Source organism: Sitodiplosis mosellana, unplaced genomic scaffold, assembly GCF_009176505.1.
Source record: "Sitodiplosis mosellana isolate CC-2019 unplaced genomic scaffold, AAFC_SMos_1.0 Smas_scaffold_5948, whole genome shotgun sequence".
NCBI lineage: Eukaryota > Metazoa > Arthropoda > Insecta > Diptera > Cecidomyiidae > Sitodiplosis > Sitodiplosis mosellana.
The window spans coordinates 194,409-218,170 of record NW_022601190.1 but is presented as its reverse complement, the minus strand read 5'-3'; the positions used below and the strand labels follow the sequence as shown (position 1 = coordinate 218,170).

The following is a 23,762-nucleotide window of genomic DNA, read 5'->3' as shown; positions in this document are numbered from 1 at the left end:
CGGCGAATATGACTGCCGTTGTTGTTCAAATCTTTATTCATTAATTTTCAGAAAAAAATTCCGAATTTGGAAAGCAAATTTTGCAAGACGTTTTTGGTCTTGCTTGAAGATGAAATGAAAATCTTTGAAAAGTAAGAAAGATGAATAATTTACAGAGAAATTATGCTTGCATTAGGTGTTAGCCGCCAGATTTTTGGCGCTTACAGCAAAAAATGAAGATTTTTCCTTCATAAATTGCAGGATAAATGTGTTTTTGTCAGTTGCCGATCAACTGTTCCTATCTCAACGGGTGGGTGGATGAATAAAATTATTCCATAGATTCCAAGATATGACTCTATCGATCGGCATATGAATAATATTATGAAAATGTGCACATAAACATTCCATAGCGCCGTATTTTGATTAGCCGCGATAACAATGACAAACCGAAAAAAAAACAAGTCGCTACTAATTACACAGTTCGAATGAAACAAAGGTTCGCAGCAGCAGCAACTGTGTTGCCATCGTATTCGTCGTCGTTCGTCACGCAATGGCAGCACTTGTTGTCGAATGACAGTTCATAAAAGACATTTATTAGTTTTCAACTTACGCTGTATATATAAATTCCGTGCACAACAAAGCGACATTTCGATGGCTGGACTCAAAGGTAAGAAAAAAACATTTTGTTTGAAAAAATTCGATTAGATAAACACAAATGCTCACTTGTGATTGTAAAGCACTTCAATGAGATGAAAATACTTTCCTAACTATGATTTCTTTATCCAAAATCATGTTACATTTCAATTTATGACGATGACTCACAATACTTTGACGATAATTTGTAAACAATATCTGAATTGCTGTTGTTTGATTTGTGTTCACATCCAATCATGTCGTCACAAAAAATAGCGTAAGTAAAGAAGCGAAACATTTTTATGTGATTTTTTTTTATTGGTTTACATGTTAAAAATCATATTTTTCTAATCTACAGTCTAGTTCTGTTGGCGTTGGCCGGCTCGATCGGCATAACAATGCTCATTTTGGCATGTGCCCTTCCTGACTTTAAGTATGTTATGACTTGCAAAGTCCATTTCTATCACTTTCAAAACCAAATTTGTCAATTAGAATCCTAACTAATACGATTTTCGTTTCGGTCTTCTTTCATTTAGCAATTGGTGGCCTTTGATTGTAGTATTATTTTATATGTTTTCGGTGATTCCGACATTTATGTCGCGACGCTATATACAAAACACCTATACAAGTGGTACCAATTCCTGCCAAGAAGTTTCCATTTTCATTACAATGGGTTTCGTCATCAGTGCGTTCGCATTACCATTGGTTCTAGCACGCTCATCAGTTGTAAGTATTCATAACCGTTAACCCTTTCATAATAAAACAGGAAATGGTCCAAGAAAGAAAAAAAATTGACACGATGACTGATTCTACGCTTTCAATGTTTACAGATCCGAGATGGGGCTGCTTATCTGACGCTCGGTGGAAATCTCATCATTTTTGCCACGATTTTCATATTTTTCGTGTTTTCTGAGGCAGACGAGGGAACATATGGAGGTGGTTTCTAATCTGATGGCACCTTGTTAACTTGTTACACACAATTTATTGCTACGAAATTTTTTTATTCAATACAATTTTTTTTGTCTGGTAGATTTTACATATTTGAAGTTAAGCTCGAAAAATTGTCAACTAATATACAAACACACAATTTGAATCAAATACAAAAGCTAAACAAAAAAAACACAATCAGTACACAAACAATGATCATATATTTTTACTGCATAAACATTTAGAGATTCTATTTTTAGTCGAATAAACGGGAGAGAAAAAAACAACAGTTTTCTTTTTACTCAATTTAAAGTGCGTTTTTTGTTATCTGGTTTTCGTTTTTGGTGCAAGCGATGCGGCTCAAATCAAAAAAGCAGGTGAAAAATGTCGCCAAAAATGTGAAAAATGTCGCTTTCCAAAAAAAAATTCTTGAAGATATTTGGAATTTAACCATTTGTGTGTGGAATAAAGTTTCACTTCACTTGTAGTGATTCAGTTTTCATGTGACCCTACGAAAATATTCCATTTCAGCTGCCAATTCGTTCTGTCAGAAAGCAATATCGCCTTGTTTTTAGAAGAATTTGCTTCTTTTGCTACACTCCAATCGGTTGAATTTCCCACTTCAGTCGTTATACACCCCTGTGCAAATCCATGATGCAAGTTGCATGTACCACGATCCTACAGCAAAAAATATTGTTAAATTTTCTACCTACAAAGACATTTCTCCCATACATAGATTGCATGAAAAGAAAAAGAAAAATCACAAAAATTATTCTGCTCAAAAGTCCTTTATTCAAATTGAAATTGTTCCACATTAGATTAAAAATCAAAATTACGTTCAAAATGTCTGTTAGCCGTGTCTCAACCGTATGTCTAAGCAACATATTCATTTGCAGAAGAAAAAAAAAAGTAATAACACATCTCAGAGAGTGAATATTATTGTAATAGATAGATGGTCTAATTTGAAAATAACACACTAAACATATCTAGTTAAATAGAAGAATGAGTTTTTTGGTCATGAGATTTTAAGTTTTATCTGAATGGTGTATTGTCTTCGTTTTGTTGTTGTTCAAAGTAATTCTTCTTTTTTTGTATTTTTTTTCTATTAATTGGGTAATTGAGTGAAATCGATAAAATACCTGAATCGACAATGCGATTGTAAATGATTGCCTCGTGTCTTGTGTTGCTCTTGAGGATAGTCCCGTCGAAAATTTAACATAAAATTGAAATGACTGATTTTAACTGTGAGCAAGAGAAAAACGTATATTTCTGCTTATCTCGTGTAAAATTAAAAACAAAATTCCAACAATGCAGAGGAACCAAAAAAAGAAAGATTGCAAATGTAATAGGAACATTTTCATACTCCCTTAAAAAAAACGATTTTTTGTTTGTTTAAATTAATTAATGTGAATTGTTGAAAACAAAAAAAAGAGATAATATTAATAATAAACGATTTCTATTTGTGTAATTTCTACTCTAGATTTCAGTTGGTGGTATATTGTTTTTATTCAAGATGGAAATTTCTTTGGCCGGTTCATTTTCTTTTCACTCTAAATTTTTTTTTTTGTATCGAATTCTATGTTCGGCTTTAACGACTTTATTCTTTTTGTTCATGTTTTTTTGTTTTGTGTTTTAAAATATAAATTTAAATAAATCTTTAAATTTGTTTGGTAAGTGTTTGCTTATTTAACCATTTTGTTTTTTATTCAAATACTTCGTGTAAGAGTTGTTGTTATATTTTGTTCTTAAATTCGTTGTTTTTTTTTTGTTTGTTCTTTACAATTACACTACAATAAATCAGAATTTTTTTTTTTTAATTAAATTTCATCAATCTGCATTAGAGATTTGTTTGTTTTTTTTATTGGTGTTGTTGCTGTGTTGCGTGTGAGTGTTGTGGTTGATCTCGATCGATTGATTTATTGATTGCTCCACTTATCGACGACAACCTCATTCACTGTTTCGATTACAAATACAATTTTTGTGTGTGTATGTAGAAATTTTGTGTTTGTGGTTTTTGTCGACCGATAGACAGACAGTTTCGTTGAGAGACGATGGAAAAGAAAAAAAAAACATATGAAATAAAACAAATAAAAGAAAAAATTATTATTTAAAATTAATAATTCGTATTGAAAATTCATTTAGAATATGTAGAAAAGAAATATTCTGAAAAAATATACAGTAGAATTTATTTTTGAAAAAAAAAAAACTAAGAAGAAAAAGTTTAATCGGTTTTGAAAAGATCATTCCGAAATAGAAGAAGTATAAGAATTAGAAGAATAACATGCAAAAAAACTCACTCTTTCTGGTTTTTCTAAATAGTTTTTCGTGCGTTTTTTTTTCTTTCATTCCATTCGGAAAAAACTATTCCAAAAACTACGAAAACACCTCATTCATATGATCGATGTTGGTGAATGGGCGTCAATAACACATAACGTTCAGCATATTGATCGCCACCAATTCGCATTCCAGTGGATTTTGTGATCAGTTCTGAATGAATCAAGTCGCACATTCTTTGTAAAGAAAAAAACAACCACCAAGCGTATGTTCAGGTTTTTGGCATCGGGGCGTGGGTGGTGAGCTAACAGTGCAAAAATTGATGTGCGTGTATGATGCAAGGATGGATCTGTATAATAAATCAATTTGTCGAAAGAGCGGAACAAGCGTGTCCGGTCTCTCACATTCAAAGCCAAAATCAATAAGATACATTTGTCAACTTGGCAATCTCGCAGGGTAAAAGTGTGTTGTGTATTCGGCTTCTCAGGCGAGGGTGTGTGATTCGCAAGCATATTTTTTTTGGTCGGATGCAGGGAGGTTTCAAGGATTTACAAACTAATTGATGCAATTAATCCAAGGATGGTTCTTAGAACGGTCGGTTTCGGTTTTTTTTCTCTCATTTTTATTAATTTAACTTTTATTTTCTTCCATTAATCGCTTTAAATAAATATAAATGTACATAGTTGTCTGCGCATCATCAATTCCAAAGCAAAAAAAAAATCCACAAAAGAACACGACAACATTTTTTTAAAACTCACTTCAGAAAGGAAAAAAAACAAGTTATAACAATGAATTTTAAAAGAAATTGGAAGAAAATCTAGTGTGCACAACATTCGATTCTATAAACATACAAAAAAAATGAGTCGCAGCTATACATTTGTACGGATTTTTTCGTGTTTTTCTTTCTCTCTCAAAAACTGACTCGCACATGAATGGATTTTGTTTATTCTATCTCGATTCGTTCGATGAAATGTGGCAATTCTAACGGGAACATTGAATGAACCGCTGATCGTATGTACAATTGTGACTTGTATGTGAATTATTTTGATATGTTGCGTGTATGTCGATCTGTTTGTCGATCTCGAATGAATTTTGTATGCACAGATGCGAATTGATGACATAACAGAAAATATTATCTTTTTTTCGTTTTTTTCTTCTCCTGTTTATTACATTATTATTTACCTACACTCTATTTACACTCTCTGTTTTAAATTCCCTTGTATTTCCTGTGTGATGATGATTGGATTTGGTTCTTTTTGAAAAATTTCAATCGACTTCAATGTTCGTGCACATGAACACAGTGTTGTTGTCGTTGTTGATGGTGATGGTAGTAGCTTGTGTGTGCGTATGCAAATGCATGTGTACTTGGGTAATTGGTTTTGTGTCATCAAATGAAATTTTGGTGTTTATTTTTTAATACAGGATTTACGTTCGAGGGATGGCTGAATGGAGAATTTCGATTGTGTGGTTCGGGTGTCGTTTTTTTTTCATAGGGGTATCCATGAGCTTCGTAATGTTACGCTTCGTGTATTTTATATGTGTATGGTGTGTGTGTTTGGGAAGCTTTTTTTGTGGAGGTCTATATATGTCTGTCTGTCAGTTTGATATTAATCTAGAAAAAACTTTAATGATGCTACGATACTAAAACTTCATTCTCTCTCCTCACAGATTATGTCTCTTGGATTGATTGAATTCCTTATTTTGCTTGCAAAAGCCACCAATTTTTCAAGTTTTTTTTATTCGTTTTTTTGTCGTAATTTTTTTTATTCATATTTTTTTTTGGTTCAATCAATGAATTTCAAACTCATTTGGTTTAATTTAAAAATTATTCTCATTATGGTTGTAATTATGTGTTTTTTTCTGTTTTTGTTTTTGCACACTCTAATGGAATCCTGGCCTTACTGTGAGTGTCAAACCAATTTAACGTGGGAATGGGGGGGGGGGGGGGTAGAAAAAAATAAAAAAATAAAAATTAGAAAAAAGTAAGAGGGAAATCATTTTTTTTAAATATAATAAAAATCATTGGATTGACCGTTTTCATCGTAGCTGTAGAAACTGCAAAACGAAAACGGCCATTTCAAATGATTTTTTTTTGTTGAAAATTTGAATTTATTCTAAATATTTAAAAGAAGAGGTAAAAAAATAAACCCAAACAAAAAGTGAATCAACACTTTGAGTTGAGTGCAAACTACTTGGATGCTTGTTGAGGTTTCAGTGTTTTTGGGTTAGTTGGTAAAGTTGGTATTATCACACAAAATTCAAATTCTAATTGTCAAATTTAGGAGATAAAATAGTGTTTTCGGCCGTTAGACAAAATAGTGGGGTGTGGATATTTGAGGCAGTGGTGTGATTGCACAGGCGGCACAGTATACTGAAGCAGCTTCGATATTTCAATAGTGTTCAACCATAGTCGTACGAAGGTATTGTGTGAATGCTAAAAATCTATCAACAGCTACATGAATAATTTACACAGGTTTTAGTATCAAGAATACTTACGGGCATAAATAGAACGAACGACATGACACATGTTATTAATTTTTGCATTTGGTTTCGAACAGTAATCAAATCACAATGTTGCTCATTTGCTTGTGATTTGGGTAATGAAATAACGACAAAAAAAAGTATTACATACAAAGAACTAGCAACCATTTCTTTCGATTTTTTTCTGGCTAAATATGCACATGAACATTCACAAACAATTCGGCTGTGTTCCTGCACTCAGGCTGTTACAGATGATGGACATACAGTGATACGGCGTTTTGAAGCCGGATTTCGAAGATGATGATGAACTTGAGAGTATGGCATTTTGGTTTGGGTTTTTTTTTTGTTGGTGGTGTGTGTGGAATATTAGAGGGAATTTCTTGATGCATGGTGTAGTTTATTTTGTTTGCTTTGCATTCGGAAAGTTAATGTAATTTTGTGTCTGTGCTTTCGATGCATTTCCTGACCTAAAATTTTTTTCACTTCGATGCCTTCGCCTTAATGAATAAAAAAACCACCAGTCTAAACTCAATGAAACGAGAAAAAAAATCAACACCAGCCTCTCAAATTCAAATCGAATGAATCAAATTGGAATAAAAAAAATTACAAAATATCAGTTTTTATATATTGTTCGAAACGTCTTTTTACTTGAATCTTTTTTTTTCAATTTTTTTTTCTCTTAATAATAAAACTTTAGTTAAATTATTTTTCTCTTTTTTTTGTTGTTGTTGTTCTCATATTTACAAATCATGAATTATTTTAAATCCTTCGTTTATTTCTCTTTTTCTCTCTTTTTCTATTTGCCTTTCGTCGCTATTAAACTTATAAGTTAATTTTTTTTGCTGAAACTGATTGATCGTTTTTTTTCCTTTGTTTTTTTTTTGTTATTCTACTCTCTGGTAGATGTTCCGCATGAAAAAAAAGATTGAACTAAGAAAATCATGAATTTGAAACGACTATATTACTTTCGGTTGCTTTAGTTTGTCTCATGATGTCACACCGTTCAGAGACTGTTAGGCATTATCCTCATCTATATAAATTAAACAACGAATCTTTGTGTATGTGTGCTTCACTACGTTCTATTTGTGGTTCTATATACCTATTGCATATGCTTTCTTTTATGAAATGGAAAAATCTATCGTGGTATTATTCCGTTCTATTTTCATGTACGATAACCGTACCTACATGACGCTACTCGGGCTGTATAGGAGTGGATGGTAGTGGAACCGATTGGTGAAAATAAGCAACTTGACAAATAGCCCAATGTGTGTCACATTTTGTGGGCAGTCAACATTTATACCCCCCGGCTAAATGTTCAAACGTTCGGTTTTGGTTATTCTCTATTACTGGCAGGCACTTTTCGTCTTTTCTATATTTTTTAAGCGCTCATTTTCAATGAAGTCTTTTTTTTCACCAAAATTAAAACAAAATCTTTTCTGACAACAACCGAACAATTTTGGAACTCGCTTGAAATTAGATTGAAGTGTTATGTGTGTTGACTGAGGGACTGCAAACGAAAATTTAACTGTGACATTTTTTTGCCTAAGCGGTTAACTAACGTATACAGTAATAACACCAAATCGATCACAACCGATGGTAAGTGCTAGCGGTCGACTCTCTATCAACGACCTGTGTTGATGGTCATTTATCATGATTGATAATATTTGATCCGAATGCGTTCTACAAGTGTGTTGTTTGTTTTTTGCATTTTCAAATATTTTTTGTCGCTTTCAAAACAAATGGTGACTCGAGACGATGCTATTCATTTGATTTCAAAAAAATTCCTATCTATCTAAGAAAAAAAAGTCCAAACACAATTATCCCGATATCCCGAAATAGAAAAAAATTATTTAAAGAATTCATCGCTTTCAAAATCGTTAAAAAAAATTTCATAAATTTTTATCCTACAAAATTTCTATGCAACCTTTTTCTGTTTTTTTTTTCAATAATACACGGTGAAAAGCGCATGAAAAATCTCTCAACGTCTATCGTCAAATCTACTTTTTTTCTTATTCAGTCGAATCAAAAATGCACAAAATCGTTGGTTTTAAAGGACAAAAACTAGTATTCATAAAAAAAAATGAATTGAAATGTCCACGCTAAGGAAACCTCAAAAAAACAATTCATTGACAATAAAAACGTTCAAAATTCAAAAAAATGATATAAGAAGAAGAAAAATTCTACAAAAAAGAACACTGGGAATAAAAATATTGGTTTTTCCTACAAAAATGCACATGTCAAAAAAGTGTGTGTTTTGTTGTTATGAAACATTTTGTTTTCGGGGGCAGATCCGAAATGTCGGAACTTAGGGATTAGTCTTTTTTGCTCTTGTAAACGAATGGATATTATAAATATTCTAATAAATATGAGGTCTTATAGATTACAGTAACTTGTTTCTCTGTGTGTTCAAAGTTCATTTTTTGTTGTTGTTTATATATTTCGGATTGATTTTCTACTACGAAGAATGGGGGGGGGGGGAAATGAGTTCGAGTGCGTACAGTCTGCCTCCACCGAAATAGGCTAGAAGAGGAGGCGGTGGAGGAGTGGGGACGCACACTTTGTCTTGTGTGTTTCATTCTCTACTAATTTCATTCATATAACAATATAGTTGTAAAAAGATTCACTAGGTATGTTGATTTCTCATTTTCTTTCACTTTCTCTCTCTGGCTAATCGCTAATTCCGAATGGGGATAGTAAAATGACGGTTGAATGCATTGAATGAATGTGTGTCTATGCATGTGTGTGTTTGTATTTTGTTTTAAATGCATTTTTTCAAAGGAACAAAAAAAATGATATACATTTCATTTTTGACAAGACAAAAACCAGTATCAAACTTTAAGGACAAACATTAAAAGGGTACACACACAAATAGTTGTTGTTTTTTTTTTTAAATAATTTAGAGACTATTTTGCATATTGTTGTTGCTTTGACAAAAACAAACAGTAACAGAAATGTGTGTTGCAAAAGAACAGGAAGAATAAATTAAACAAAGAATAGAACACAAAACGCTCGGAAATTCGGGTTAGATGACAAACAAACAAACAAACAAGAAGAAAAAAAATAAGAACAAGAAAAAGAAAAACTAGGTGTTATTGCATAAAAAATCTTGTGTTTTCTTATTCTCATTTGGAAAACATTCTAAAAAAAAATCATGAAGAAATAGAATTCCAACCGACTTTTGACAATTGAACAGCACTTCACCGAATAGTATCGACGTAAAAAAGAGATTTTTTCAAGCCGAGTCGCGCTTTCCTCTAAGTTACAACAAAAAAATTAACACAAAAAAAATTCGATTTGGCAAAATTGTACAGTCTGATTTAAAGGGTGCAGATCCTCGGCGATGTGATCTTTGCTCGCCGACCCATTCGCGAAGTGCTGCCTTTTTTTAATAGGGGATTTCGTTTCCGTCACGAATGGTCAATTGTGCCAAATATATGAACAATATTATGTGATATTTTTATTTCTCGCTTTCTCTGCATATTTCTATTCGCGCGCGCGCATATTCATTTATATTGCAACTGGATGTTTATAGTATTAAATAGTGTTCAAAATCGCCGATTAAATAATATATACATCCACAATTCATATTTTCTTCCGATTTTTTTTCTTCTTCTTCTTCATTTTTTTTTCGGTTGGTAGAATTGACCATTCGTTCTAGTTTCGTCTCATTGTGGCGCGTATTCATATTAAAGGCGCTAAATTTCAAGTCGTTAAATTAATGCAAATTATATTAATTAATATTAATATTAACACATATAATTAAATGTTGTATAAATAATTAATTTTGTTGTTGTTGTTTTTTAACTGAGCTCTACTAACAAAAAAGAAAACCATTTTGTAAGCCATTTTGTTGGATTTTCATCCGATTTCTTGCTTGTTTTTGTTGTTGTTGGTTTTCTTTGTGTGTACACAATGTTTTTTTTTCTCAAATGTTGTTGTTGTTTATGTATTCGATTCTTGTTGTGAATTGTGTTTTTTTTGTTAATCTTAATCAGTAAATTAATTAATAGGTCGGTTTTTTGTTTTTGATTGCTATCTCAACCAATGGGTTTCGATTTTTTTTGTTGTTGTTTGTTTTTTTAGGTGAATAAAAAAAAGTAGAGAAATTAAATAGGGCCATAAATAATCAAACCAAAAAACACTGCCCACATTAAAACTATCCACTGTAAACCAAACAATGGATTCGTACCGTCTGAAATTTTCCGTGCTGCGAACTTCAAGACTTCGTCGAGGAGAACGACTGGAATCGAGAATTTCATTACAGTTATCCATTCCTCACCGGTGAGTGGTGTCACTTGGAAGACAGTCTAGAATTTTCGGAAGAAATTGCGTTTTGGAAATAATGCAAAAATGACAAAATGAATGTGGTGTCGTGTTTTGTTCAAATATAAGTAGAAAAATGAGCAATGAAAATAGAAAGGATGCGAATAAAATAGAATAGAAACGTGTCAAACTTACTGAAAGAACTTCGACGTGAAGGATCACAAAGTGAAGAGTGAATGAGAGTGCCATTGAGCCGATGAGCCACATGTTTTGCCATGGTGGCATTGTGATGAGTGATTGATTTTCAGACAAGCTGTGGAAATAGAAACAAAAGTATGAGCATCGGTTGGAGTAAAAATCAAGCTGGTTGTCGTTCGATCAACCTCAAGATCAAGTCGCACATTTTTGAATGACGGTCGCCCAGAGTCACGGGCAGTCTTACCTGTTCATAGCGTTCAACATTTCAATTGTTACCAATACAGACAAGGCCATGGTCATTGGATGTGGATCGCTGAAGATTTTACAGTCCATGCCACGGAATTCGTCGCCACCGCCAATGCATGACAAGTGATGGGTCAATTGCCAGTATGTCATTTGTGGGCCATTTTCCGAGAACAAGAACCACCATGAGGCAGCACCAACGGTAGCGGCACCAACATAACCACCAATAGCCATGTAACGGAAGAACAACCATCCTGAGATAAGACCTTCATCAGCTTTACGTGGTGGCTTTTGCATAATGTCTAAATCTGGTGGATTGAAACCCAAGGCAGTAGCTGGCAAACCATCAGTTACCAAGTTAACCCACAACAATTGTACTGGAATCAAAGCTTCTGGCAAACCAAGAGCGGCAGTCAAGAAAATGGATACAACCTCACCAATGTTCGATGAGATCAAGTAACGAATAAATTCTGTAAATCGAAATAAACGATATTATCGATTAGAATCGAATTTTAATTTGCGATTTTTATTTCACATCCATTTGGATTTCTATGAAAATATTTCTCCACTGTTGCCTAAGTTAAAGTAGATAGCGGCATTACTTACGTTTCATGTTATTGTAAATGGCACGACCTTCTTCAACGGCAGACACAATCGACGAGAAGTTGTCATCAGCCAAGACCATTTCGGCAGCTGATTTAGCGACAGCAGTACCAGATCCCATAGCGATACCAATTTCGGCTTTTTTCAAGGCTGGAGCATCGTTGACACCATCACCAGTCATAGCAGAGATTTCGTTCATGCTTTGCAAGAATTCAATAATTTTCGATTTGTGTGATGGTTCGACACGCGAGAAGAGACGGGCACGGGCGCAGGCGCCTTTTTGTTCATTTGGTGACAGGTCATCGAATTCACGGCCAGAGTATGATTTGCCTTGGGTATCTTCATCTTCAGTGAATACACCAATACGACGGCAGATAGCTTCAGCGGTGGCTTTGTTGTCACCAGTAATGACAATGACACGGATACCAGCTGCACGGCAGCGAACGATTGAGTCGAAAACTGGAGGAACAAACCAAAAAATTAGTACGTTCAATCAAATAGTTGAAACTTGGAAGAAAAAACCGTAAAAAATGGAAAATTCGTCAAACAATGTTAATTACCTTCTTTACGTGGTGGATCCAACATGCCGACGACGCCGACGAATGTAAGGCTATTTTCATATTGGATGAATTTGTTTGAGTCTCCCAAATCCATGGTGTCTGGGCTTTGTGGGTTATCAGCGGTGGCCAATGCCAAGCAACGCAATGTATCGCGACCAGTACCATATTGAGCAGTGAGTGACAAGATGCGTGATTTGAGTGTGCTGTTCAATGGAACCTTGGTGGTACCAACACGAGCATGTGTACAACGTTCCAATACACCTTCTGGTGCACCTTTGACGAATAATTTTGGTCCAGTTCCGAGACGTGATGGTTTGGTTGGCACACAGTATGTCGACATGGATTTACGATCACGTGAGAATTCCAATGTGAATTCCTTCTTCCATTTGGTTTCAATTTCTTGGCGAACAGCAATGGCAGCCGAACGACGATCTAAACCGCTCTTGTTCACATTGAATGGATTAAGTTTCTCGCCCAAAACGATCAAAGCAGTCTCAGTGGCTTCACCGACCTTTTCGAAAATCTGTTTGAATTCATTGAAATCAATGGCTGAATCGTTGCACATCACACAAATTGTGGCCATTTCTTGCAAACCATCAAATTCAGAGGCCTTAACTTTCGATCCTTTTAAGTACAATTCGCCAATTGGTTCGTATGTTGATCCAGTCAATTCGAATTCAAGGAAGCTGCTGTCGCTACCCTCAACTTTGTCAAAAATGAACAAACGTGAGACGGACATTTGATTTGTGGTAAGTGTACCAGTCTTATCGGAGCAAATGACTGAGGTGCAACCCAAGGTTTCGACAGATGGAAGTGAACGGACAATGGCATTCTTTTTGGCCATACGACGTGTGCCCAAAGCCAAACAGGTGGTGATAACAGCTGGCAAACCTTCTGGAATGGCAGCGACGGCCAATGCGACAGCGATTTTGAAATAGTAGATAGCGCCCTTAATCCATGAACCACCGTGAGCTGGATCGTTGAAATGGCCAATGTTAATAGCCCAGACAGCAACGCAAATAACCGAAATAACCTTTGACAATTGTTCACCGAATTCGTCCAATTTCTGTTGCAATGGAGTCTTAACCTCTTCGGTTTCGGACATTTCAGTACGGATTTTACCGATGGCGGTGCACAATCCAGTGCCAATGACAATACCACGAGCTTTACCAGCTGCTACATTTGTACCAGAGAAAAGAATGTTTTTCTTGTCTTGATTGACGGCACGTGGATCGGGAATAACATCGGTGTGCTTGATCACGGAAACGGATTCACCAGTCAAAATGGATTGATCGATACGAATTGTGGTGGAGTGGATCTTGATCAAACGAATATCGGCTGGAATTTTATCACCAACAGATACTTCAACTACGTCACCAGGAACGATTTCCTTGGCTCGGACTTTTTGCACACCGGACTTATCTTGCCGGATCACCTTGCCCATTTCTGGTTCATACTCCTTGAGCGCCTCAATGGCTGATTCAGCATTACGTTCCTACAATTGGGCATCAGACGAAGGGGAAGAAGAAGCAGAAATAGTTAAGCAGTGAAACCAATTGTGTGCTTATTTATTGCTAAATCAATTTCTTTTTTTTTTTGTTTTTCTCCTTTTCTTTTCATTTCAGTTTCAAATGTTTCTCTTTTCGTTTCAAATTTCATTTGTGCAAATTGCAACGCATGCACTATCATTATAGGTATATTATGCAAGACTATTGCTTACCTGCCAAACACCAACGATTGCATTTGCAATTAAAATTAACAAAATAACAAGAGGTTCAACAAAAGCTGTGAATGTTTCTTCGTGTTCTTCGAATAGAGCTAATACCTGTGTGCAAAAACAAATACAATACGATTTCAATTAGGCCAATTAAATCAATTGAATATTTTTTCTCTTTGTTTTGCGTTCTGTTTCTTTCCAAAATTTACGCAGAACGTAAGAATACTTACGAATGAAATAATAGCAGCCAACAATAAAATTTTAACCAAAAGATCATCGAACTGTTCTAAAACTAATTGCCAAATGGTTTTTCCTGGAGAGAGAAAGAAATGCGCATTTAAAATATTAGACACCGTTATCGTTGTAATTTATTTGCGTTTTGTTTATTTTGAGTTGGGTGACACGATGACACGCAAGGAAAATGTATTTATTTCCGTTTTGTGATAAAACACAAAATGAACAACGATCTCAAAAGATCTTGGTCATGATTATCTAAATAGCGTATTGTTTATCCAATTTTGAATAGAATTGAAGACAACAGCAACATTTTTATTACCCCGAAAAATGTCTTTGTCTAGAATATAAATCAACGTTGATATTAAGTGTGTTGAAAATGTGTTTTCTGTTAAACTTTGATTCACTATCAAATGAATTTCATTCAGTTCAGTTGAAAGCAAAAACAATGGTTTCAATTGAGTTTCGCACAACAATGCAACGGGGGTACGTGGTAAAAGAGACGAAAAAAGCCGTCTATCGTTAAGTAAATGCGATGAAGATGTTTTTGTTTGTTTCAAGTTTGTCGAAAAGCTTATGGGTGTTTTTCTTCTTCTTCATCGTCGTCGTCGTCGTATGTAGAGTCTAATCTCATCATATTTGCTTATCGAATTTTGATCTTATTTTCAACGCTGCAGAAAGATAGCCATGTTCTTCGTTAGCTTGGATTATTGTCCCATTTCGAAGAGATGATAAGTGTGAACAATTTTGCTATAAAAAAAACTGGTGTGCAAACAATTAAAAAACCAAAATGGAATAAAACAAATTATCATTGCCGAAAAATTGGGTTTTCTCCCTAAATTTAGAGTGTGTTTGATTCTCTTGTATAATCAACGAATTACGCGCGCTCGTGAGATAAGAGAAATTCTGAATAAATAGTCGATTTGATCACACAGAGTATGACAACAAAATATCCGTTTTATGATCAATCACTTGTTACATTTCCTTGTGGTCTGTGTGTCAACAACTCTTTCTCTTCCGTTGGAGAAAGTTTGAAAGCATCTTTTCAAACTCAATTACTTACCCTCTTCAGTAGGGAGCTCTGAAATGACATAGAAAAAAGAAGAAAAAAACGGAATGCATAAGTAAAATTTACTGTAACAAAAAAAAATCAAATAAAAAATGCATAGAATCGAATCGATTGTGATGTATGGTATATGGTAAAAGCCCTTTATGTTGATGTGGAATGCGTGATATTTCCATTAGTCAATTCAATTTTAGCTGAAAATGCACCGAATAATGTGGTAAAAGCATTTCAAGCATGTCAATTTCGGTGGTATATACATCGTGTGTGTTGTATCATACTACATCGGTCGATTGTTTTGATAGCATGCATCTATCAATAGCCTTTCTATGTCACTGTACTATTGACGAAAAACTCGTACACATGCTATATATACTAAATATAGAAATAGACAGATTGCCGATAGAGAGGAATTAATGAAGTCCTAACTAGAGTAAAGAGCATGAACGACAACAAAAAAACAGTCAAACTAACCCATAATATGGCAAAGTGTAACAAGAAAACAAAACAAAAAAAAACAGAACAGCATGGATGGTGAACCTTCGCCTCGCTCACTCGACTTTGATCATATTGGCACAAGTAATTTATGCCGGTTGAGAATTTCTGTTTTTTTCTACGTGCTAAAACTTCGTCGTACCATCTCTGACACGACGAATGGGTCAAAGTGTATATATTCAAACTAAACTATAACAACTTGAATGCCAAACTAAATTAGACCAAACTATAACATATCACCACAATCTACGTGTATATTATGGATGTATACACAGCGAGGCGGGAAAATCGCTCTTAAATCGAAAAATGAAACAATGAAGAGACTGACTGAATTGATGGAAAAGATAACCAACTAAATGTAACTATGCGGCCAGGGGAGAGAGAGAGCATGTACGAAGTTCTTATAAGCTGGATACGTGCATATTCATTTGAAATGACTGCTTGATATGATGCATTTTATCAGTTTTATAGCGATCCGATGCAAATAATAGAGCAGCGAAGATGGAGACAGAGAGGAGAGAGAGAGAGAGAGAGAGAGAGAGAGAGAAATAAAAAATTGTCATCGTCGTTTGATAGATATCTGCTATTCACCGTTATCAAAGATATCGAGAGCAACGAATGTGAAAAAGTGCATATCATCCATGACAATCACTGTAGTGTGCTTGAAATTTAGAGAGACACAAAAAAAGTCAACAATCTTCCTGCTAGCAACTGAATTACTGTGTGTCAACTAAGGGATCAAAGGATATTTTTTTTCTTACTTCGCAGATACTTCAGTTGATGAAAGAGACAGGTCGTCTCGATTGCGACATTGAAACCTTGCATCATTCCTTGATTATTTCGATCAGCGCTTGATGCATAAGCCCGTACACAACTAATTGAAAAATCATTTAAGATTCGATTTACGTCATAACGAATGCTATTTTATCTCTTTCTCAGGCAGAAACTTCAGCACTAACTTCGATTTCATGCAAATGCTGAACGGTAGTGAACGAGAGAGCGTGTCGATGACGTTAAACATTTGTTTTAAACATCGTTTTGGCTTTTCGATGATAAATGAAATGAAATGAAGTAAGACTGAAAAGCACACTTAATAGCTCATTCGTTCGTTCGTTGTGGCTCGGATCATATGATTTTTAATGTACACAATAATTGTTGACTTGCCTCATTGTTTATAAGCGGACCTGACTCAAAATTGACCAAAGAACATTGAAGTAGAAACACAAATGAACGACCGAGCACAGGCGCTAGCGATAGAAATGGAACATACAATGTAATCATTCGATCGACGATCGTCATTACTGAATCTGTGACGTCAGATATACTTTAGTTAGATTTGTTTTTTAGCACTACATGAAATGTAGAGCTACTAATCTGCTCTTTTTTTTTCCTAGATACTTTTTGAGTGTTGAAACAAATTATGGTGAATTTGAATTTTATGCTCAGTAACGACAAATAGGTGCATAATATCTCAAAGCGCCAATCAAATTTTTATTATCAAATGTTGTTTAAAAATTACATTAATATTTCGTATAATATTTTCTGAGTCTTCACCAGAATTAAAGTGATTTTAGATTCTATGCTCATATTATTTATTTAATTTAAACCAAAGGCAGTGTATTTCAAAAAAGAAATTAAACCAAGATCTTGCAATTCATTTTGCAAATAAATATATTACTTCAAAGTTACTTTGATGAAATACATTTCATGTAGTGCGCCAAAAAATAGTTTGTTGTGAAACAACAAAATAGATTAAGTAACTAAAAACTCAAGAACGCAGCGGAGCGAAGCGAAGCTCTGCGGTCTTGTTTTCTCTCTCTTTTCTCTCCTCTATGCTTCATTCTCTCTCTCTCTCTCTCTCTCTTTCTCTCTCTCTCTCTCTCTCTCTCTCTCTCTCTCTCTCTCTCTCTCGTACTTCATGCAATTTTAAGCTTGCACAGGCACACGCACGTTTTCCCTCTCACAATCGTGATCAGAAGAGATATACAGCGAGAGAGAGAGAGAGAGAGAGAGAGAGAGAGAGAGAGAGAGAGAGAGTGCAAAGTGCTGGAAATGGAAATGCAAGCACAAAGTGATATGTTTGTCGTCGCCGTCGTCGTCGTCGTTTTGCATTTCGAATTGGAAAGAGAATGTATACATGTGCAACAGATGGTTTGTGTGAAATGGGAATGAAATGAAATTATATCGCCTTTAGTTTTACATACCATTTGGTCCATATTTTTCTTGGTTTCGCTTAACTTGATCAGCTGATAATCCGCGTTCACTGTCAGCTCCGAAATAATTTATAACCTCCTCGACGGTTTTTGCATGGCCGTCCTCCATTTTGAATTAGTTTTTCTGTTGTTCGGTAGCTCTATAGAGAGGAAGAAAAATATCAACAAAAAATATAATAAATTAGAGACGCACTCAAAACCATTTAAACCGAGGTAGTAGTAGTAGTAGCAGCAGCAGCCATACTGCCACAGCCATCGATTCAGAAAAAAAAAACTATGAATTTAAAAATAGCTCTTTCTTCTTTTCGCTTAAAAAATAAGAAAAAGGAATTCACAGGCTGAATTTTTCTCTCGCGTGAGCCAAAATATCATTTGCTATTCACAAAATCCAACTAGGAACTACACAGAGCCGACAGATAATTTGCGCCTCTTTCTCTCGATTTTTCTCCGCTGAAAATTCGTGTGTGACGAGATCGAAAGTTTTAGAGGTTCTTTTCTAGATGATCGCGTGGCATTTGGCTGCGAATAATTGATATTACGTCAATCGGATTGCCATTGAATTATATGGAATAATAGCTATGTCCACGACTAATGCTCCGGTCATAAACATTGAGTTCTCGCCACTTTCGTGTTAGAAAATGATCGATTCTTTTGTTCGTTTGTTGATTTTTGAAGTTTGCACGAATGCGCCTCACCGCACCGCACCGCACATTCTCTCGAACAATTTTCATGAGGCACATTTTTTTTTTCCAGGGCTATTGCCGTTGCTGCCGTGGCCGCCGATCGAATATGTTATAATTTGAAATTTAATTTGGTCTGAAAGTCGGCCCCAATAGAATTTCATTTAGCATTGTACACCAAAAATGTGTGAGCCAATTGTGTTGCTTTGCTTCGTTGTTGATTCGGAATTGCAATTTCAGAGAAATAGTTTTTTTTTGACGCGAAGACTCATTTCGGCAATGCGTGTACGTTTGGTTTTTGTGCACTGTCTATGTAAGGTTCGAATTGATTATCATAATAATTAGAGTGTAATTTTTGCCATCGATTCCGTTTGGCAATACTAAACGTGGGACATAATTTATATGCGACTGAACTGAACATGGACTCTCAATATAAAAATGAAGGTGTTTAAAAATTGCGCCGCGCGTAATCATTCGATACGGTCACGAGGAGATTCTTCTCTGTCTCTCTCTCTCGATCTCCGTTCAATCACACACACACACACATACATACACACACACACACACACACACACACACACACATAAACCGATTGCACCGCCGAATAGATAAGCATTTTGATTCTATTACCGGTTCCGCGGTGGTTTCATTGATAAAACCGTATGCACATATTGGATAAAATGAGTGAAAAAGTAATCATATGGATCGATTGTTTGTGAAAGAAAGAAATGGCAATACATTCTATTACGCAATCATTACGGTTTAAGTTTCAGTACACACAATTTTTGCTTTTATTGTAATTCCATTCGCAGTGCCCATTTGAATGTGTAGAAAACGGAAAAAAACATACGTGGTGTTTATCCACGATGAATGAGACGATTATCAGTTGCCAAGTCAACATTCTTCGCCACAGAAATGCTCATATGACAAGAGAGTGCTAGCACATACATGGAAAAAATAAAATAAACATACACATACACATAGACGAACCGAACCGAAACGAAAGAGTTTAAGCCGACACCACTAACAGCTCAAATTCACGTAAAATCATCATTTTGATTTTAGGTTATGTTTCCATTACGAAGCGCTATATATCGCGACACCCAATGAAATATCTCTTTCGTACACACAATAGATATGAGCACACTAATGAAAATGACAGACAAAATGGGCCACGGCATCGTGATCGAAACCCGAACACTGAAAGCAACAATTGAACATTGTCATTTCCCCGGTCACAGCACCATTTTTAATGCGATGCATTTCGATGAGCCAACGGTTGTTGAACGATTTTCAATGAAATTCCATGTGATTTTCATTAATAAAATTGCAATTAAATGCCGACAAACATTATGCCACTGTCATCCATTATGCACACATTTTGTGATCGGATTGAGGTGTCGCGGCACAAACCGTACTATCTTTCCATTCGACTTGAAATCATCTCTTGTATGAGAGATATTGTTGATCACATACATTTCACACGAAATATTCGTACAATTAATTTTGAAGCACGATTTTGAGCTACCTATGACTGGGCAGCTGAATGCATGGACCGTTTATTCTGCTTCACAGATACACAACAACAGTTTCGGCTTTGAATAGCGCTTGATTTATGAGTAATCACACAAACATGAGCACACACTCACAAAGGGTGAAACGTACACGTAACAATTATCAACAAATCGTTCGATATGTGGATTTATGGTGTCAAAACCATGAATTAACCGAAGTTTGTGCAATGAACAAAATTACAACAGCACACAAAAGAGAAAGACAGAAGAAAAAACTGCACCGCGAACCGAGCTCAATTTCGCTCCAAACGTGTGACAATATTAAACGAGCGTATTCGTCACTGAACGTGATCTGATTACAATTTGCATTCGAATGTCGAATGTTCTGAACGTTTTTTCTGCCCGCACCACAAAATCCGTACACATATGACAGACACGAGTTCGTCGGTTCTCGTGTGTTTCTTTTTTTCGTGTTAAATATATCAAAATTTCATTGAAATTTCCATTGGAACGCAACGAAGCAACAAAAAAATGGTTTTTACGGCAACACAATCAACCAAAAAAAAATGATTACACTCACTGCTGGTTCAATTTCGCTCGATCACCTCACGAAGAAACTAATGTTTAAAGAGTAAAATGTATAAATGTGTATCACCGATTCGACTTGAAGTGCATAGATTGTCGATTTGATTTTTTTTCTTTTTCTCTGCGAATTTGAACGAAACACGAAATTTTTGTAGTTTGTACGAATCACTAAAACGACAACAAAACAACAATTCAAGAACTTATCCTTAATTGCACTAACGATATTGACAAAATGAATTCAGTTGCTGCCGATAGAGAGAGAGAATGAGTTAGAATGAACCGAAACGCAAACAGGAGGAGAGGGAATGGCAATAGAATACGCGTTGTAATCGTACAGAAAGAAAGAAAAAAAAACGTACGCGTTAGCGGCCACGAATAAGAGCAACAACAACAACAACGTTTATTTGACTGCAACCAGAGGTTGTGCTAGCTACTAAACTGACAATAGACGCACACACTGACACGTACACGTCATTCTCGGTAGTTGCTGGTTCTGTTGTTGTTGCTGTTTCTGCTGTTACTACTGCTGCTCTGTGTATTCACAGAGCCACATACGTACTATAGATATCGCATACACATGAAGATATGCGTCAAACGCACCAACATGACATGATACACAAACCGAAAAATCCATACGTAAGCCGAAACACACACACACACAGAGAGAGAGAGAGAGAGAGAGAGAGAGAGAGAGAGAGAGCGAGCGAGTTGAGAAGAAAAAAAAAGAACTCGTTTCTTGTGGACTACTCAGCGTTCAGAAATGTTACATTCGTCCGATATACGTGTTCACGTACATACACATACGTTCGGTTACCAATACATTTGCATCACCGTTTTTCGTATGTTCCTATGACGGAGTAACACGTGTACTTGAAACTTTATGTCAAAAAAGAGTATTGAAGTCAGCGCGCAACCAGCGAAAACAAAAAAAGAAGAGCAAAGAATTGAAACTCGAATAAAGTCATCGTCGTCGTTGTCGTCGGCAAAGCAACCGAGACACTGAGTGACAGAGAGATTGAAAGAGAATGAACGTGAGACGAATATGACGAATTATTCTAAGCGCAATGAAATTGGGATGCGATGTCAAAGACAAATAAAGCATGTGCTTTGTTTTTTTTTAGCTCCGTGTGAATTGCGTTTATATTTGGAAATTAAACAGCAGAAGAAGAAAAAAGTATCCGATCGATCAAGACCCGATTTTAAATGACAATTGAATACGCGCGCTCTCTCTCACACACACACAATTTCGCAAATGCAAAATTTGCACCTCGTTCACATGTGCGGTACATGATCCGTGTGTGTGCTTTTATTGATCTCGTGTAAAACGGATTCGAATTTAGTGGTTTTAAAAATACAAACCGAGCGCGCACGGGCACATAAGCGAAATAATAAAAGTGGAAAAACTTAATGAGAATGAATTAAAACCCATTCGAATCGATATTCATAATTTTGTTCGTTATTTCTTCTTCGAAACGGGCGATAACACACGAGCAACAATTCTTAATTCGTATTTATTGTGTTTGTATGTGCTATTGTTGTTGTGTTTTATCACAAAATAAAAAGTACTTGAATTTCTTTACGACCTTCCGCTTGTGTTGCGCGCGCGAGCACAGCTTGAATTTCAGCATATGAGGCTGGTTGCCGTTTCAAATTTTGCGGGTTGTTTGGCTTGACATTAGACGGATTTCTTCACAACTACGAACTATATCTTGTCGCTCTCACACGTTGTCTCCAATTCTCTCTCAATCTCACACACTCTTTCACTCTCAATCATATTGAGAGAAAAGATTGAAGCAAATTCTGTGTTTCGCGTGTCATTCGACGTAATCTGGTGTGCTTCTCGTATTGCAATCAAACTTGCGTTGACTTGCGAATAAATACTTTGTATTTGAAACACCAAAACCAATGCAACTTTGTTCTCAACACTCTTTCTCTCTCTCTCTCTCTCTTCCTCTCTGATTCGACGATCGAACTATTTTAGGCTTTCCTCCGAATCGGCTCCAATCATTTTATCTGAGTTACTCATAACATCACAATTATTACCCCCTCATTTGCAAATATTGAAGCAAAAAAGAGGAAAATTGCATTTCGATAAACGGTATTTTAATCAGCTCGGCATTGTTCAGCGCGATACAGAAATTTAAAAAAAAAAAACCAAAACTTTGAACAACAATGGAAAATTTGGTTGAATTTTTTCCTCGTTTCAGCATTTTTTGTTTACGACGAAAATGGCGAGAATACTCAACGGAAATTGCAACATGGAAACGAAACCAAAACAAAATTACTACGAAATGGTGAACACTGAATTATACAATTTGCTTACATTGTTGAGATGAATGAGTCGCGCCTTTGCGAGATCTTGTGCACACGATTTATTTGATTATTGACGGTAATGTAATTCGAGAGCAACCGAGCAATTTTAAAATGGACTACAGAAATTATCACCTAGTATTAAATTATTACGGGTTATTTATTTTAAATTCTATGTGGTTGAGATGCTGTTTTCATCTGTGTTGATTTATTTTGTATCAATTTATTTCCTTTCGAGTAACACGCACATTCACACTCACGACTTTAGACGGATACACACGAGACGAACCAATGTTAACTCTTTTTTTCTTTCTATTTCGCGATTTGATGTTGTTGTTGATTTTAAACTTCTTCTTTTTTTTAAATTACGACTTAAGTTGAAATGATCTAAATTAAATATACATAGATTTTCTGTTTTTGATTTTACTTTTATATCCTACAATTTGTTAAGATTTGATTTAAATGTGTCAACTGTACAAACTAAACTAAGTGTGAATTCGGTTTTTGGTTGGTAATCATTATTGAAATCCGTTCTGTTGAATATTTTGTTGGTGTATCTCTATTCGCTATTCGGAACGAGAAAAATACGAGGAAAAAAAACAGTGCTCTCTCTCCCAGTTGCTCTGCCTTTGCTCAACTATTTGCAAATAAAAAACAAGTCCAATAAGTTTTTTAAAAAATTGGATGGGGATTTCTTTGTGTTCTTTTCTAAATTCTAGTTCTTTTGATTTTAACACTATTTAACAATAAATCACGAATAGGCAGAGACAGCGTGCGCAAGCGAACGGTG

At 35.3% G+C, this 23,762-nt stretch overlaps 2 protein-coding genes across 29 annotated transcripts in view; one reads left to right on the top strand and one right to left on the bottom strand.

The window, feature by feature from the left end:
- Nucleotides 1-824: 824 nt before the first annotated feature.
- LOC129573108 (leptin receptor gene-related protein-like) lies at nucleotides 825-1,826 on the top strand. The gene is made up of 4 exons (XM_055453337.1): nucleotides 825-889; nucleotides 971-1,045; nucleotides 1,149-1,338; nucleotides 1,443-1,826. Exons 1-4 carry the CDS (start codon nucleotides 870-872, stop codon nucleotides 1,557-1,559), a joined length of 402 nt encoding a protein of 133 aa, XP_055309312.1. The 5' UTR covers nucleotides 825-869; the 3' UTR covers nucleotides 1,560-1,826.
- A 949-nt stretch (nucleotides 1,827-2,775) lies between these two features.
- Nucleotides 2,776-23,762, bottom strand: part of LOC129573098 (calcium-transporting ATPase sarcoplasmic/endoplasmic reticulum type) — a 30,352-nt gene continuing 9,365 nt past the window's right edge. For 3 of the 28 annotated variants that reach the window (XM_055453307.1, XM_055453309.1, XM_055453310.1), the window contains exons 2-12: nucleotides 22,986-23,107; nucleotides 17,875-18,023; nucleotides 15,176-15,193; nucleotides 14,109-14,191; nucleotides 13,882-13,986; nucleotides 12,162-13,656; nucleotides 11,605-12,060; nucleotides 11,000-11,468; nucleotides 10,753-10,870; nucleotides 10,484-10,601; nucleotides 2,776-3,493 (exon numbers count right to left, since the gene is read on the bottom strand). In XM_055453307.1, the coding sequence (XP_055309282.1) occupies nucleotides 3,456-3,493; nucleotides 10,484-10,601; nucleotides 10,753-10,870; nucleotides 11,000-11,468; nucleotides 11,605-12,060; nucleotides 12,162-13,656; nucleotides 13,882-13,986; nucleotides 14,109-14,191; nucleotides 15,176-15,193; nucleotides 17,875-17,992 (3,018 nt within the window). In that variant the 5' untranslated portion in view covers nucleotides 17,993-18,023; nucleotides 22,986-23,107 and the 3' untranslated portion in view covers nucleotides 2,776-3,455. Of the gene's footprint in view, nucleotides 3,494-4,412; nucleotides 5,715-9,994; nucleotides 10,602-10,752; nucleotides 10,871-10,999; nucleotides 11,469-11,604; nucleotides 12,061-12,161; nucleotides 13,657-13,881; nucleotides 13,987-14,108; nucleotides 14,192-15,175; nucleotides 15,194-17,874; nucleotides 18,024-20,091; nucleotides 21,408-22,985; nucleotides 23,108-23,220; nucleotides 23,751-23,762 lie in introns of those variants that run through there. The other 25 variants (XM_055453315.1, XM_055453313.1, XM_055453312.1 and 22 more) reach the window with 16 other exon arrangements.